Source organism: Aulonocara stuartgranti (assembly GCF_965226115.1).
Source record: "Aulonocara stuartgranti genome assembly, chromosome: 5".
NCBI classification, from domain to species: domain Eukaryota; kingdom Metazoa; phylum Chordata; class Actinopteri; order Cichliformes; family Cichlidae; genus Aulonocara; species Aulonocara stuartgranti.
The window spans coordinates 12,126,268-12,142,998 of record NC_138943.1 but is presented as its reverse complement, the minus strand read 5'-3'; the positions used below and the strand labels follow the sequence as shown (position 1 = coordinate 12,142,998).

The 16,731-nt window shown below is 37.3% G+C and overlaps 1 protein-coding gene across 8 annotated transcripts in view; it reads right to left on the bottom strand.

Annotated features, from left to right (window-relative positions):
* Nucleotides 1-16,731, bottom strand: part of ptprt (protein tyrosine phosphatase receptor type T) — a 310,486-nt gene that overhangs the window by 259,642 nt on the left and 34,113 nt on the right. For all 8 annotated transcript variants that reach the window (XM_082534416.1, XM_082534409.1, XM_082534410.1 and 5 more), the window contains exon 2: nt 3,836-3,961. In XM_082534416.1, the coding sequence (XP_082390542.1) occupies nt 3,836-3,961 (126 nt within the window). The remainder of the gene's footprint in view (nt 1-3,835; nt 3,962-16,731) is intronic.

The window sequence follows — 16,731 nt, the reverse complement described above, 5'->3', positions numbered from 1 at the left end:
AGTTTGTCTCGCTGAGCCTAGGGTTTGAAGGTAATAAGAGGTATGAGATATGAGTGTGAGTGGGGAGCTAGGCAGCGGGTACAGAAAAAAAGCAGAAAAAAAACGTTTTCCTTCGGCGATTTGCAGGTTTGCAAAACTTGGACAATGAAAAAAGAATTGCTGCAATGGCATTTTTAAAAAATTATTATCCTATATGTATTATTATTATTATTATTATTATGAAAAATGCTAGCCAGAGCTCAACTAATACTTCCAAAGTGTAGTCTACTGGCCAAAACTTCCATCTAAATAAAACAATAAGTCAAGCAAATAAACATTAAATAGCATAATAGTAAATAAATGAATGAGTTTTATGCTTCTAAAGAGTCATCAAAAATAAAAGGTGCAAAGTACAGAAAAAAATCAAAGACTGGAATCTGAGTATGTTTTTGATATTTGTAGGATCGATTTTGTTTTGTAGTGATATACATAAACATGTCATATACATTGTACCATTTACTTCATGAACTCTCAGGATTAGATCATTGGGTCTTTGTATATGTTATCAGGGATGGAAAAACAGTCATGCCATCTAATCTCGTCACATCTCTAAGTTGTCAGAGGTGTGGATTATATCATCACCAAGTCAGTACAGATGATGAAAGAAGACGTTAAAGCGCTGATTCAAATCGTGCCTTACCACGAGATCTATGAGCTGTCAGGGTTATGGACTATATGACAAAGATGTCTAAATGGCGGTGGAGACAGAGAAATGGAGAGAGCGATGGTGCCAATCCAATCTTGTCATATCTACAAACTGTCAAGTGTGGGTTATGCTCTATGACAACCATATCAGTCACATCAATATTATGGAGGTGAGGCGAGAAAGAGGATTATATGGCTTATATGTATGACTTTGTTGATAATGGAGGAGAAGAGACAAAAGCAAGGGTTTGCTGTTTGCTTCTGCATTCATGCAGGCTACATGCTGTCCCCAAACTGGCAGAAAACATCTAACACATTAGACACTCACCTTTGTGAATGTACAGTAGATACACATTTGTAGGTTTACAATATTTTAAACATTTAAGCTTATTTTTGAGGTTTAAATGGTTAAATGCGGTTCGAGGTTAATTCAAATATTCTTAAAAACATTTGATAGTTTTAAGAACGTCTTTTTTCATATCTTAGCTCAGTGAAACCAACCTTTTTTTTCAACATTTCAGACTAAATTATTGACACTACTGACTCATTGCAAAGAGACCCGGCACACAGAATGCACTTGCCTTGACACAGCCCTGTAGTTGGTGGAGTTTTCAGCTTTTTTCTGGGCTAAATAAAACACAGCGGTAATATCCTTATGACTTTTTTTTCACTCTTATTGTCCATTTTCCTTTCATGTTTATTTTCACAGTCAGATCTATTGCCACTGCTCAATGGAGATTACAAAAATACTTCAGAACATGTAAGTGTGTTGCTGTAATAGTTTTATGTTGCATCAGGGCCTGCAACTAACATCCCAGCTATAGCCTGCTTTGATCTAATAACCTACTGATGAAATTCATGTGAAGATGTTTTAGTAGCATCTCCTTCAATAGACAATAAAAGGACAAAAATGTAAGGCCTAAAAAACTATCTACAGCAGATGAGCAGCTGACGAAAACCACATCTTTAGACCTGACACATGATGTATTTATACACCTCATCTATTTTATATTTACCCAATGTTTAAGAAGTCTCATTTACCACTAATAAAAGTAGTTTAACAGGGATAGCTTTGCCCTGAAAGAGCAAGATACTGATATTGTATTATAGTCATCTGGGCAGAAGCATTAAAAGACTTAACAAAATGAGAAAAAAAATGAGACACAGACAAAGAGCTTGGCAGACAATTTGTTCTTGTCCTGGCTTATCAGATCTGTAGCTATCAGGGCAAAGTGTGCAGCTGATAAGTCTATGATGAGGATGGCTTATAGGCCATGATGGATATCACCAGTGACAACCACCACCCACAAGGATAGATGAGACAGATAACTGACATAAGACATACATACTAAGAGCCAGATGTCTGGCATAGCCTTCATGCCCATTCACTCGTAACAGATCTTCAGTACAAGATCTTACTGTGGTGAGCAGAGGCAGTGGCTGACAGACCTATTATTGCACCAAACTGACATGTCAGAGGCAGAGAATTATTGGAGGGAGACATGATGATGATATATTGGGGCAATAATTGACATGACTATAAGATAATAAATGATGGTGAGAGAAATAAGACCATTGGTTACAATATGATAATTATATAGTAATTAATTACAGAGGGGAAATGGCAAGGAGCAAAACAGAGGGATGTACTTTCCTGTAATAATATTAATCGCTGTTACAGTAAGTCATTATTTTTTATTGGCTAGCAGGGACACAAAAACATATTCTGCTTTGTCAAACCTGGTTTCCATTTCAAATCCTCACTATCTGACAGCATTATTTCTCCACAGTAACATTAGAATCTACATCAAAGTGACATGGAATAAAGTGAATATAAGTAAAATTCTGTCACTGTTGTATATTTTCTCAATAAAAGACCATGATTCATAAGTTTCCAGCTCTACAACATAGTCCCAGAACAGAAAATGTGTTTCAGTCTGATTTGGATATTAACATATTAAGGATTAAGGTTTGAAAGAGAAAAATAATGCCCTTACTGGCATTTAAAATAATTTGAATAGCTTTGAATTTTAATGCTGCATTGCTAATAGATTTTTTGATAAACAGTCTTGTCAGTCAAAGAAGTAAATTTGGCAACAAGAAGAAGGTGACTCAAGTTATAGACAGAGAAATGTAAGAGAGAGTGTGTGAAAAAGAGCATGTGGGAAAGCAGGCGTGTTAGAAAGTGAGACAGTGGGCGAGATAAAGAGAGCATAAGGGCAGAACTGTGTGAGAGAACGAGATGGATAGACATGCAGTCTGATTGCCATTTGGCGTTTGATAAGTAGAAAGTGACCCAGCTGAGGTCATGTCACGATATGTCTACTGACTCTGCCAACTCAGAAGGACAGAAGGAGAGATGAAGATATAGAGAGAAAAAAATTACCACAAATTCATATGCAAATAGGAGACTAATAAAGTGTTTATCCTACAACTTTAAAAGTAATGTCTGTACAATTAAACGCTGTAGTTCTTGGTAAGCCAAGACCTCCAAATCCCTGTAAAAACAATTACTTAATCAGGTAATAAACCACTACAACATCTACAGAATTCTGGAAGTATCTACCATTGATCTTTTTGTTTGTTGTTGTTTTTTTTTTTAACTATATACAACAATGACTTAATGTTAGAGATATGTGAAATTGATTTATTCTTAAAATGAAAAACTGTCCTTTAAAATGACTGATAGTGGGCTCCTTACAAAAATAAGTATTGCTACATTAGCGTAATTCTGAAACGTCACAGGAACACAAACTTTTTTTGTTTCTTTACCAAAATAAGACACAAATAAAAGAGAGTCATTTCCTGTTCTAATGAATGCAGAAATATGAAAATAAATTATAATCCAGAAAAAGTATATTTTTTCTGCTACATACATGATGCTTTCGGTCCTGTTATAAAAATGTAGCAAATGGTAATCATTCCTTATCTATTATAAAATCACGTAATATTGTACATGATTTTTATGTTTGATTTTATCAACCTAATGTTAACTACAACTGACCAAGACTAGAAAGGATTTGATTTAATTTAATTTGGTTGTGATACAAAAATCAAAACCATAACCATGACAATAATTATAATGGGTCTCATTATAGACACCATACAAAAACTTGAACTACAATACAGAGAGACATATGTAGAATCTTACCAGTAGGTAGGGCAGGATCCATGGTGGGCTTTTCCCAGGAGTTGACTTGTTCCCAGGTAAAACCATTGGTTCCCAGAGAAACACTGTATCCACAGCTGCTATATGACTCCTCAAATGTACAGCCACCTACAAAGAAATAGAAAAAGATGCATGCATTTATACATGACGTTAATATTGGAATTGGGAATTTATAATTTATACTGTATTTTACAAACCAATTCACTGAAGCAGTGGTTGAACCTCAGAACTGCAAATGATAGTCAAAGATGGAAATGTAATGTGTAAGAAAAAAAAAAGACCAAAATTAAACAAAAAAACTTTAATTGTTATAATTGTTACAGTTTTAGCCTTGAGTTGGTAACAGCTGATAGTTGTAGCAAGTCAATTTGCCCAAAGTTAAAAGTCTTTCAACTGTAGGAAGCAGCAAGCCTTAAGCAATTACTGTCACAAATGCAAAAAACTAAGATCCAGCACTGCATCCGTTTACTAAAAAAGGCATGAGATGAATCATTATTTTTGCATTACTTTAACAAAGAAGGCTTTAAAATGAATGCAATTTGAATCCCATATTGTGGGAACTCGTACTGAGATAGTTGAAGAGTAGAAAGAGGTTATAAAACAATCATGTAATAGCTAATGGTGACCATAAACAGAATTAACAGTAGGGTCTGATCTAATGAAATTCTTAATAATTGAAACTTCTCCCTATTTATGTGACGACAAATACGGTCTTTATAAGCTCCCTTGGTACTGTTAACAATATAATACCAATTAAGTTAACAGCGTGAATTGAAAGTGCCAGTGCAGACAGACACTGTCACAGTTTATCAGGGAAGTGAAGAGAACAGGGGGAGTGAGAAAGAAAGAAAACAGACTTTATGAGAGAGGGTGCCTTTGCAAGAGAGAGTGAGAGAGTGAGTGAGGGGCACATGAAGAGAAAGCTCTGTGTGTCAACATGATTAAGTCACAGTGTCTCATCATTATTTCATGGCCCAGCTAAGACACATTTTCCACTGCATTAGCCTTCTCTTTTAGCCTCAAGCACTGCATACACACATCTGCAACAGAGTCCCTTAATTAGACATATGCTTTGACACACAACCGTTTTAATTTGTTTTGAAGTATTTGAAATTGGAGAACGTCATTGCTTTATTCACGAAATCATTTAATGCTTACTTTTTTTGTCTGCCTCTTTGTCCCAGTCATCCACCGAGGAAATAAATGCCAGTTTAAACTTCATCAAACATGTTTTTAGATTCCAACAAGGCCAAATCAAGATGGCTTATGATGCTTTGTAGAATATTGGCAGCATTTAACTGCAAAATCCTTCTGTAGTGTTGTAGCATAGCTGTTGTGATGAGAGCTTAAACTGTACATCGCCCACTGGCTTGTGAAGTCTTATCTTGAAGCTAGCTTTGAAGTGAGCATTTTGGTCCAGACATGACAAATAAGGGGACATCTGACTAGGAAACTGCATGTTTATGTTGTAGGTAGACCTGGCCTAAAGCTTGCACTGTTTTAAATTAAAAAAATGACCTTAAACTACAACATAAACTCATCTGCACAGTGTTTACTGAGGCTACAGATCAAGTGAGCTAGGCTGTTCTCCTTTAGATGTCTATGCATTCTTACCTTTTTATTGTAACCTAATGATTTGGTTACAAATCATCACGGAATTGCCGCAAATCATCACCTGTTATAAATTGCAAATAATTCAGGTTTAAAGGGCTTTGCATTGGCTTCATTTTTCAGACCTGGATGCTACATAACCGAATTTCCCAGAGGAACCCACCCGAGGGATTAATAAAGTTTTATCTTGTCTTATCTTACATCCATCTTTTACATACAGTCGGTGGATAATGCTGACGTGTCAAGCAAGTACCCATTTTCTTAAAAAGACTAAGAAACAATGGCTGAGTCACACCTTGTGACTGTGGCTCTGCCTTTTCTCGTCACTACAGACTTGGTGTTGAGAATTAAGGCTAGTTCCAAGCTATGAGGCAGGTGAGACTTCCACAATCCTATTATTGAGGATATAGGATACAGAGAGCTGGAGCATTGTTTACTCATAAAATATGCACAGGTTTAAAATGCACAGCAGATTGCATATCCATATATCCATATATTGATATCTTTAATACACACCCTCTGAATAGGGTCTAAAATATATGATATGGTTTTGATTATGCTTCTTCAAGCAAGCCTTACATCAACTGGGAAATGAATTTGAAAAACATGGGGAAAAAATTCATCCATCTGCATTCCGTTTGAAAAAAATAACCTCCAGCAAAGGGTGAAAACTAGGAAAACACTATTTTTCTCACAGATATGAAAATAACTGTTATAAATTAATCAATACAGAGATAATTAGCCTTTATCGCCCCCTCGTTGTTCAGTGATCTCATTAGAAATGAAAAGAAATCAAAGTGAACTCATTAGAACAGAGGGATAAACAGGCAAAGGGGGGCTGTGGGGTATCTATCAATATTCAATATCAGAACTGCAATTTTAAGGACCACAATCAGGGCACGAGAGAGAGAGAGAGAGAATTGGCTCACAGCAGTAGCCAAACATTCAGTATGTGTGTGTCAATGCCCCTGATCTAGTTTTGAAATTCAGCACGACTCCTCCCCTCTCTGCACGCAAACATAATCACATGTTCTCAGTCATAAAATGCATTTCCATAATGAAAACATAACACTGCTACTCGAGTGTGATCTGAAGCATAGGCGTGTGTGTGTTCTTGTGTGAAAGTGGATGCGATGGTGAGAATGTGTTGCGGCGGGATGGTACGTGTATGGGCTCATGTATGTGTCATTGCTTTTATGCATCAGCCATTATTGTTTGCGTCTGTGCATATGGTAACGTGTGAATTAGTGTGACACCAAAACAAGCATAATCTCTTTGTGTATGAAGTTTAGCATTAATGTATAGGATATATAAGGATATATAATCAATTAATAATACTGCAGCCTATGCATACATGCACAGATAAAGATACACATGCACAGAGAACAATCACCCCATGTGATGCCTGTTATATGATTATTAATCAAAATTCCCTTAAAATGGGTTTGTGATTCCCTTATTGTTTAAATTTGGCAGCACTGGTTTGCTCTGCTCTTTGGCACTCTGTAGTTTTCTGTTAGTCAGCAAACGTGTTTCCCTAAAATTGTCAACTTCTATGTCATAGCATAATGGAAAACAACTTAGTTTCCATCATCTCGATTAAATAAACCACTTTTCTGAATTACAATAAAATGCAGGAAACAGGAAAAGCATTCATGTTTCACTTACACTCTCGTGAATAGTGTAGCCTATACATGAAAGGTGGCTCATATTGAAAACTGAGCTACATGTACCCAACAATCTGCAGCTCTCTAAATGTATCTGTAAAAGCACAAGACTCCTCCTGTGGGTTTCCAGTAAATGCTGGTGTATTGATGCATGCTGCTTTTAAAAGCGGCTGATATAAAGTCATTGTTCTATCAAAGAGGTTTTTCAGTATTATAGCGCTATTACAGTATCATTTATTGTACCCAGACTCTACTCAATATCTTATCTCATGCATTTTTGTTAGTGAGTCATAATAGTTCCCTTTCTCTATGCTGTGCTGTTTACTTCACTGACATTTTGTTCCTAAAAATAAAAATTAAAAAATTAAAAAATGCATTTGGAAAAACAACGAAGTCTTCCAGGTAGCTAGGGTTGTGCCGATGGATGATGATGTCAGGGACTGACGATAGCCAACTTTTAATGTAATTTCCCCATTGATAGATTAAATTAATGTCATTATTATGAAATGGGCATGCAATGGCTGTGTATGGAGCAGTTACAGTGACCCATCATCATCAAATCTGAGAAAACCGGAGATTGTTCCTAACTGCTGGATGGATGTTTTAAGCTAGAGCACAATGTGACAGTAAATTTGCAGAAAAAGTTCAGCTTTGTTCAGCTTTGAACATAATGTAAACAGCGAGGAGAGTGATGTGAAAAATTTTGCACAGATAAAGACAAACAAACTGGACAATAACTAAACAAAGAACCAGCAAACATTACAACTTTTAAAAATGTTGTCTACCGTCCCTCAAAGGTGAGCACTGTAACGTAAAGTTCATAACTGCAACTTTGCATATCGCTACCTCTTGTGACAGAATTTACCGATGCCAATGACTCTGAGAAAACTATTTTATTGCAAAGTTTTCTGATTTTAAATGCTGATGTGACTGATTGGTCTTTAAGCAGATGGTTTGGTGTCTTCAGTGCCAGAGCATCATTTGTCTTTCAGTCTGCTGTGGTTTAACCACAAAGAATGATCTCAGTCTTACTTTAGCCACTTAATTCCTCCCTTGTAAGTGTTCTCTCATTTTTGGATGGTGTCACATTTATTTGCATGCTATACCTTGCTGGCAGCCAGCGAAAAATATTTAACCAAGATTAAAAAAAAAAAAAAGAAGATCAACTCCAGCTCCTTGCAGTCAAACCTATGATTTTCTGGCAACAGAATTTGGAAACTGTTTTGGAAACTTGTTTTTCAGTTGAGTAATTCCAGTTTTGCATTTAACAACTCCAATATCCCAATGAAAGCTTTAATTTTTTATTTTATTTTATTTTATTTTTTTACAACTCATCAGCGGCAGTTATTGTCAACAAATTAATAGGCAACAGAGAAATTACAAGGACTTATTGTTGTCACTGCAGTTGAGATGTAATTTGTTTGGCTGTCAACAAAACAGTCTCACCAAAGCTTAATAATCAAAATGATAATTACTTTATTACAGTGCTAAAGGTTTGCACAAATGAGGTTTAAAGAGACAAGTGTGAACACATTTCAAAAGGTAAAAGCAAATTGTGGAAACTCATAAATTTAGAACCTATTGAGAGATGGAATCCAGGTAACAGAACTACAGCATTACTTCCTCCCCAAAGGTTTCAGTCTATTTCTAATGGGATTGTATTTTTAGGCCACAATTTATCAAAGAGTGAATATGGCCTGATTCATTTAAAATGTATTATCAACACAAGTGCACGATAGCATGTAATTACCCAAATGTAATATGTGCCGTTTAAGTATGCTGTAAAATGATACAATGTCACTTAACAATATTAATGAATATTTATGTTTTATAAGGAAGTAGGTTATTGAGGAAACATGCATGCAGAAGTGATTTCTCTGCTTGAGCTCATTTAGCCTTTTGGTTAGATTACATAGATCAAATCAACTCTATATCAACATAATAGATGCACACACACACACACACACACAAACACACACGGTCATTACGCAAGCAACCTAGCTTTCATCCACAAACGCTCGTAAACATGAGGATATAGCAAAGCAAATCCCCATAAGAGCAAGTTGGTGCCCTGAAAATATCCACTTACGGACACAGGAACATATCTTCTAATGATAACACTTATTTAGACAGAATTCCCTGTCTTTCTTATGTTGAAATTTTCATTCCCCAGAGGCACCAATAGCAGCCATTAAAGCCTTTCATGTCAGCAAAAGCTAACGCAGTTGGACAGGACCCATGAAGCCACAAACCAAAGGAGGGCACCCAGAGGCGTCAGACTCTAAAGAGTCTGTTTACTGCTCACTTAGATAACATCAACTGATCCTGAGCATCACTGTATGTTCAAGTATGTGTGCTGGAGCAAACCCAGGTCATGTTACTCTGTGTTCATATGTGAGTTGTTGTGTGCTGAGCAAAACATTTAGTAAACCAAAAGTGGATAGTAATGAACTACTATGTGAAGCTGAACTTGATTATTTCCATTTCTCAGTACTTCTACACCATATCACTGGGAGATGTTGTATGCAAATTAAAATCTCAACAGTAACCTGAGGTGGCTACAGAAACTGAATGTAGTTTTGATCTAGCTAAAAACTGTAAATGAATCATAAACATAACCGAGGAACAAGAAATCAAAGGACGTACTGTATAAACTGTACACACATATATTTAATATGGTTTTTATTTTTCCTATATTTCCAGTTTGGTGTACTTTGTGTGTTTAGAGCTCAGTTCACATTTCCAGGCATACAAGTATCCAACAGGAAAGTCTGAAAAACACAGGTATGGCTTAATATATGAGTGTGTATGCCTCTGCATGTGTAGGCTTTCACTGAATAAAAGTGAGTGTACTTTACTCACGCACGCCCATCCCTTAGTTAGCTTGAATTAAATCCACTGTCAGCTAACATGCCAGGAGCTTTAAATATTCCCATTAAGTCATTTAAAACATATGCTATTATATGCTATTTGCTCCCATGGTCTCCTTTCACACACACACAAAGACACACACACACCCCAAGGCAAACAAACTCACTGGATATCTAAATGCCATTACTACCACCCGAATACGCTTGGATAATAAGAGAAAGGAGGCAGAGATTTGTTAGAGTAACACACAACTGGAACAGATGGATATGAAGTCTGTGTGTGTTCCAATTTATAAGTGTGAGTGTGAGACAAAGTGTTTGGTGGTGGCAGAGGTGAAATAATTCTGTTCATGCAACCAAAACTTGATTTAAAGAAAAAAGCCAAAGTTGCAAAGTGAAACGTTTTGGGATTTTGCCCGAGTCACATCAACGGTTTTGTCTGGAGACGAGGGAATGGTAAGGGAGAAAGGATGTTTATTATAAACACGGGTGCTACTTTTACAAGTACTTTATTAAAAAGGGGTCAAGTAATTTAAAACACGGAGGATACTGGTATGTTTATATACAGTAGCTCTGTGAATTGAAAAGCTTGGAGTTCGAAAGTCAGCCCAGTGAAAGAAGCAGTGAACCTAGTGAACCTATGCTAAATCCAATTTATTTGTAAAGAAGAAAAAAATTGAAACTTGTACCAAAATACTGGTAGACCAAAGGTCACAAGTTGTAGTTGATTCTGAAAGGTCTTTAGGAGGGATCTCCAGTGTTTGTATGAGAGCAGAATGTAAGTGAAAAGGAAACGAGCATAGAGCCCTAAAACAGATGGAGTGCAGGTGTTAAAGATATGATCTGGTAACATGCAAATGATAACAGGTACTGGTGTATGCAAAGAATTTCATGTAATTGTTTTGGTATTTTCATGTTTTGCATTCTTGAGTTCAGTGAAAGACCAAAAAAAATAAGAGGTAAACAGTGAAATTTTTGTTAGTGTCTGCATTACGTAGAACTAATGCCAACATAGGAGCTACGGAGATGCGCTTGGATGCAGTCCTCCAAAAAGTCGACAGCGTGTAACCTGACGGCAATGTCAGTGTCTGTAGCTACAATACTGACTGGTTGGAAATTGGCTTAAACTGGAAAGAGGCAGACAGCTGAGCTAACAACATGAGCACAAGCAGTGCTGTGGTGAATTTTCCACCTTCTGTCTCCTCTGGAGCAGCGGCTAAGCTGAAGGACTGACAACAACAGAAATACAAACAAGTGTAACCAACAGACTGGTTGTTCTACATATTCCTGACACTGGCGCCAGATAATAATAGCATTTAAACATGGATCTGGAAACCTCTGCATAGCACAGATGCAGTACCTTGCCAGGTGCTTAAGCCAATTATTGAATACTCAAACCACTCTGAGGGAGCAGGAGACTCAGTGAATGACAGCAAATGATCGAGATCATGAGCAACGCATAAAAGAGTCAGGAAATGAATGAGGTACTTACAAACAGGCAAGTTAATAATTGAGGGGAAAGTAAATACGTGTATGAGCATGTTAACTGAGTAACCATAAATAATTAAATGAGGGAGTAAACATATGAGTGTGTGAAGCTGTTTTCACAAATTAATTCTGGATGATATTGGGAGAATCAGTCTGAGACAATCAAACATCACACTAAGCACCGCTAACTGTCCAATCAAACTTTTCAGACATATGCGTTCTCACATGCACATCAGTTGCATAATGGCTGCTGGGCAAGTGAGCCAATGAGCAAGCAGGCAACAGAGTAACTAAGTATCATATTACACAAATGTGAGAGGGAGGAATTGAATTGGTGAAAGGGTGAGGACATGAGTGAGGAAGCAAATGTTTGAGTGAGTAAAACAATGGTGAATGATGAAGTAGGCAACGAGGGATGAATGATAAATTTAGTAACTGAGAGAAGTTAACGAGTAGATCAGCGGTCCCCAACCTTTTTTGCGCCACGGACCGGTTTATGCCCGACAATATTTTCACGGACCGGCCTTTAAGGTGTCACGGATAAATACAACAAAATAAAACTAGTACCGGTACCGAAAAAAAGACGATTTATTCATAACACACGTGAAAAGACCCAGGAAAACCAAGTTAACGATAAAAACGATAACAAAATAATGCTGAAAACCGATAAAAAACCCTGAAAACCACACATTTCACACCTGAGCCTCAACTCTCGCAGCCTGGTACCAAACGACTCACGGACCGGTACCAGTCCGAGGCCGGGGGGTTGGGGACCACTGGAGTAGATGACTTAGCAAACTAGTGAAAAGCAGATAAGTGAGAGGATTATCAACGGTTGTTGCTTTCAATCATACTTTCTTTGCAGTGTCTATGTGCATGTGTGTGCGTGTGTGTTAAAGTCTTAAGAGAAAGGAAGTGTTTTCCTGACGGGCCTATAGTGACTTTAATTGTCTGCAACATGAATCAATAAGAGACCTGCCTCATAACCTTAAGTTCTGCATGAAAGAACACAGAAAGCAACATCGCCACCAATCTGTTTCACTGGCTATCACACACAACCACAGACACACACTTCAAGCTTTATGACCACACACGACACATGACACATGAAAAAAGGCCCTCACATAAAAGCCAGCGTCTGCATGTATTGTGTGTCAGTATTGAATTTGACCGGACAGAAGGGAAACTCCAAAGTCAAAGTGGAAGCATCAGAGCATATAGGAGATTTTATTCACTACATTTATATACCCACAACCATATCCGCATTGTCCACCCATACCCATTCACTTCACGACAGTTTGAAACAAGCAATCTAAATCTGATAACAAGAAGTTACCAAAATAAGTAGTTATTTGTCTCACACATAGACATAAATTGTCTGATTTATGTTCTTTATGAAGCTGCAGTAATTTTCTTCCACTTCCCAAAACACACTTTAACCTAACCAAAGTCAAGTAAGCACAACACACACAGAGACATGTTTACAGCACAAACAAAATGGATATACACACTTGGAAATTGAGTTAACCCTGTTTGGCCCTTGACTGGCAACCAAAGTAGCCAGGTCTGTTCTCAGTTTAACATGGTTTGACCCAACAGATTAACAAGGCCTGTTTATTAGAAAGGAGGCCATCTGAGTCACCCAGGAGCTGAATTCTCTTAATCCCATTTGAGACAGAGCCATGGTGGTTTGTAGAAACTAGGTAACCTTATTTTGGCATGGAATGAAAACCAAGGTATCTCTGTTTTGGGTTTAAAAATGGTCTAGGCTATTTAAGATCAAGCTAAAATAGGTGCTGTGAATACTCAAATGTGTGGAATAGGGTTTGACTATTTTTGTCAAAGCCTCTGCGATTTCACAGACATGCTCAATGGTTCTTTTGATGCACCCGCTTGATGCAATAATCAGTTATGTATTGATACTTTTAAAGGACTCCTAGCCATCAAATTTAAAAGTACTAGCATAAGCATGATTTTTTTTTTCAATATGCAGGGTTAGTATTATGAAAGAACCTATTTTAACCCCTTTTTCCTAAAGGTAACCAAGTACAGGACACTCACCCAAAGCTCTCTCTGCATCCACTTTCTTACATGAATGTTGTCAGATACAGGGATTCTGGGCAGTAGTACCAACCACAAGCCTCAACACACCTCTGACATCTGACCAACATTTATTCTGAAGGGAAACGCTGGTTCCCCTTAAAGTTAGAGTATGAAATGTAAATTTCTTTTTAAAAAATGTCAACAATCCTTCCATTTTTTTTAAATTGACACTCACTTGTGTACCACAAAATCAGCTTCACAGGAATTGTTTACAGAACAAGCTAATTCATTTGTTAAAAGAAATGTAGTTTTCTGTTTAGTTAGTTGCACATGTCAGACGTTGTGAACCAACAAATATTTACTATTTTAATAAGAAAAAAGAATCTTAAATTGATTAAATTGTATTTTAATCCTAGAATTTACATATATATGTGTGAATTTCTTTTGTAAAGCATTTTATGTTACAGCAGTCCCAGTCTATATGTCAGGGACTTTTACTGTGAAAGGAAGGGACAGGAAGAAACCCTTTTGGTACATGCCTAGAACAAGTTGGATATCTGGTATTAGTCAGGGAGTGACAGGTCTAATGTTCTCTTTAGACTACTGATTTGAAAAGGACTTCAGTGGGACTTTAATGTATTTGTTGCTGCTAGGATACAAAATTGTGTGGAATTACATAAAGTACTGTAATACCTACAGTATTTTTAGATCAAAGAAAAGAGCTTTTAAAAAGCAATGTTTATCCATATAAATGAGAAACATACCTGATCTTGACTCATAACCCTCTCAGTAACCTTGGTGTAAAGAGGATCTGACTGTGCCAGATATTAGCAACCTTGTGAGTCACAGTCATAAATGTAATGATGAGCTTTCCACCACTTTCCAATTGGTTGAATCACCATAACCAAAGCAGTGCATCATTATTGTTAAACATCCAGTTGGTTTTGTGTCAGCAGACATATGTGGGTTACTCAGCCACTTATGTCATGCATGTGACATTGACATAACAGATTGTCAGAAATTTCTAAACTTTTAAAATTGTTAGACAATCTGAGTCACAGTTGAGTCATTTGGAGAAAAGACACACATACAGGAGACAATGGTACCCAGTGATAGTCACACTCACTCTCAGTGGAACCCAAAGCCTCTCTCTGTCACACACACCTCCACAGGGGTACTGTAGAGTTTGTGAAATTCCTGATGTGGTCCTGTTGCTATTAGCATGCTAATCCTGCTCTGGATTACAGTGCTGTCAGAGCGCTGCATTAATAAACCACTTCCACCTCCACCCTGTTCACTCTTAAACTCACTTTCATGGTTGCACAGGCACAAACGCGTATTCCTCTGCTTTTTGACACTCACTGTAAGCAAAAAAGTGCACACATGTGCACGATGTCTTTGTCGCAAACATGCACTCGCAGCACAGAGGAATTTTAATCCTAATACTCTCATTTACACTCTGTCATGTTTTTGGAGGAATTTAGAGCCACAGAGAGGAAGAGATTCTGAGTCATCACAATAAGCAGCACTTTGACAGGAGATATGAGAGTGCTGTAGGCAGTTTGTGAATACCCTGAAATCCTTATGGGGCATCAGAGTAGTAACTTTCAGATGTTTCTTTTTATTAAATAACAAGGTTTCAGAGTGAGGTTCACAAGTCATTTGACCAAGGGTCAGCGGTCATACTGCTTGTCATCAGTGCACCTCCATCTGCGATTAGTTGTGTGCCTTTAGTAATGTCAATAGTTCAACAGCGTGGGGGCAAAATCTGTCATGCAGAATGGGTACTAATGCAGTTTTGATCATTTAAAAGTCTGCACTTGCCTTTACCCAAACTTTAAAGTTAACGAGACTGTACGGCTCCAACTGGCCCTTTCAAGGGCACACACAAACACAGGGCCATGAGGATAAGCCCTCATACACACACACACTCATCTCTAACACATACAGAGAAAGAAGCAGGCCAACAGAAAGACTGATATCTGTGCACACACAAACACACACTCCTGAATCCAGCTCTGGAGACTCTCTCACACACTCTCTGTGGTGCTCATTAGGAGAGGTAGCAGGTCCAGCCCTCCTCCTGGCAAAACTACAGGGTGGACCAACTCCCTCCCTGTCCTCCTCTCTTCTTCCTCTCCTCTTCTCCTGTCAACTTCAGCGTTCCTCTGCTACTCTTTCACTACTCTGTCACTTTCCTTTTCTCTCTCTGCATGTATTTTTTTTACTCTTCTTTTTACTCTCCTGTCATTTTTTTTACTTTTATATTATATTTTGCCCACATTTTCTTTGATTTTTCTTCTTACTACTACACTCGCTTACTGTTTCATCATTCTCGTGGTTTCTCGACTGCCCCACTTACCCCTGTCCTACACCTCTCTTTTTTTAATGCCAACTCACCTCATTCCTTTCTTCCCTCGAGCAAGTTGTTTCTCTTATCTCGTAGTCTTATTATTCTTTTATCCTGGACCTTAGTTTCACTGCCAACATTAGGCCTATCACTAAATCAGCTTTTTTGGCATCTCATAAATATAGTTTAACTGAGAGAATACATGCCCCAGCAAAATCTACAGAAGCTCATTCATGCTGTATTTCTCGAGTTGACTACTGCAATGCTCTTTTTATTTGCTTCCATAAAAAGATCTTGATGCTGCAAGAATTTTAACAAAATCCAGGAAGACAAAGCCTATCAGCTGCCTACAGTGGCTTCTAATAAAATACAGGATTCAATTTAAAATATTATTTACTCATTATAATTCGCTAAATGGCTTGTACCCAAAATATATATAGGATTCTTGATGAATTAAGGTATAATCTGAAATCTGATCAGTTAGTACTGTAGTAGAGAAATGTGAATCTAAAAAGAGTAAAAGGCATTTAGCTGCTATGCTGACAATCGTTGGACTAACCGCTAACTAACCATTGAGGACAGATCGTCTCCAACCTTAGCTGTTTTAAAAAAAGCTCATTTAACGGAGTAGCTGTACAATCATTTTTATTACTGTTGTTTTCATTTTTTTTATTGTTGTTGTTACTGTTATTAATACTATTTCTGTCTTTTTTTCCTTGTTTACTCTTTTATTTTTGGTTTTAATTTTATCTTTAAAGCATTTACAATGACTATAGTGTTTGAAAGGTGCTATTACTAAACTTTAGTTTAGCAGTCAATTTCACAGCGGCTCCTGGTTACCTCACAACC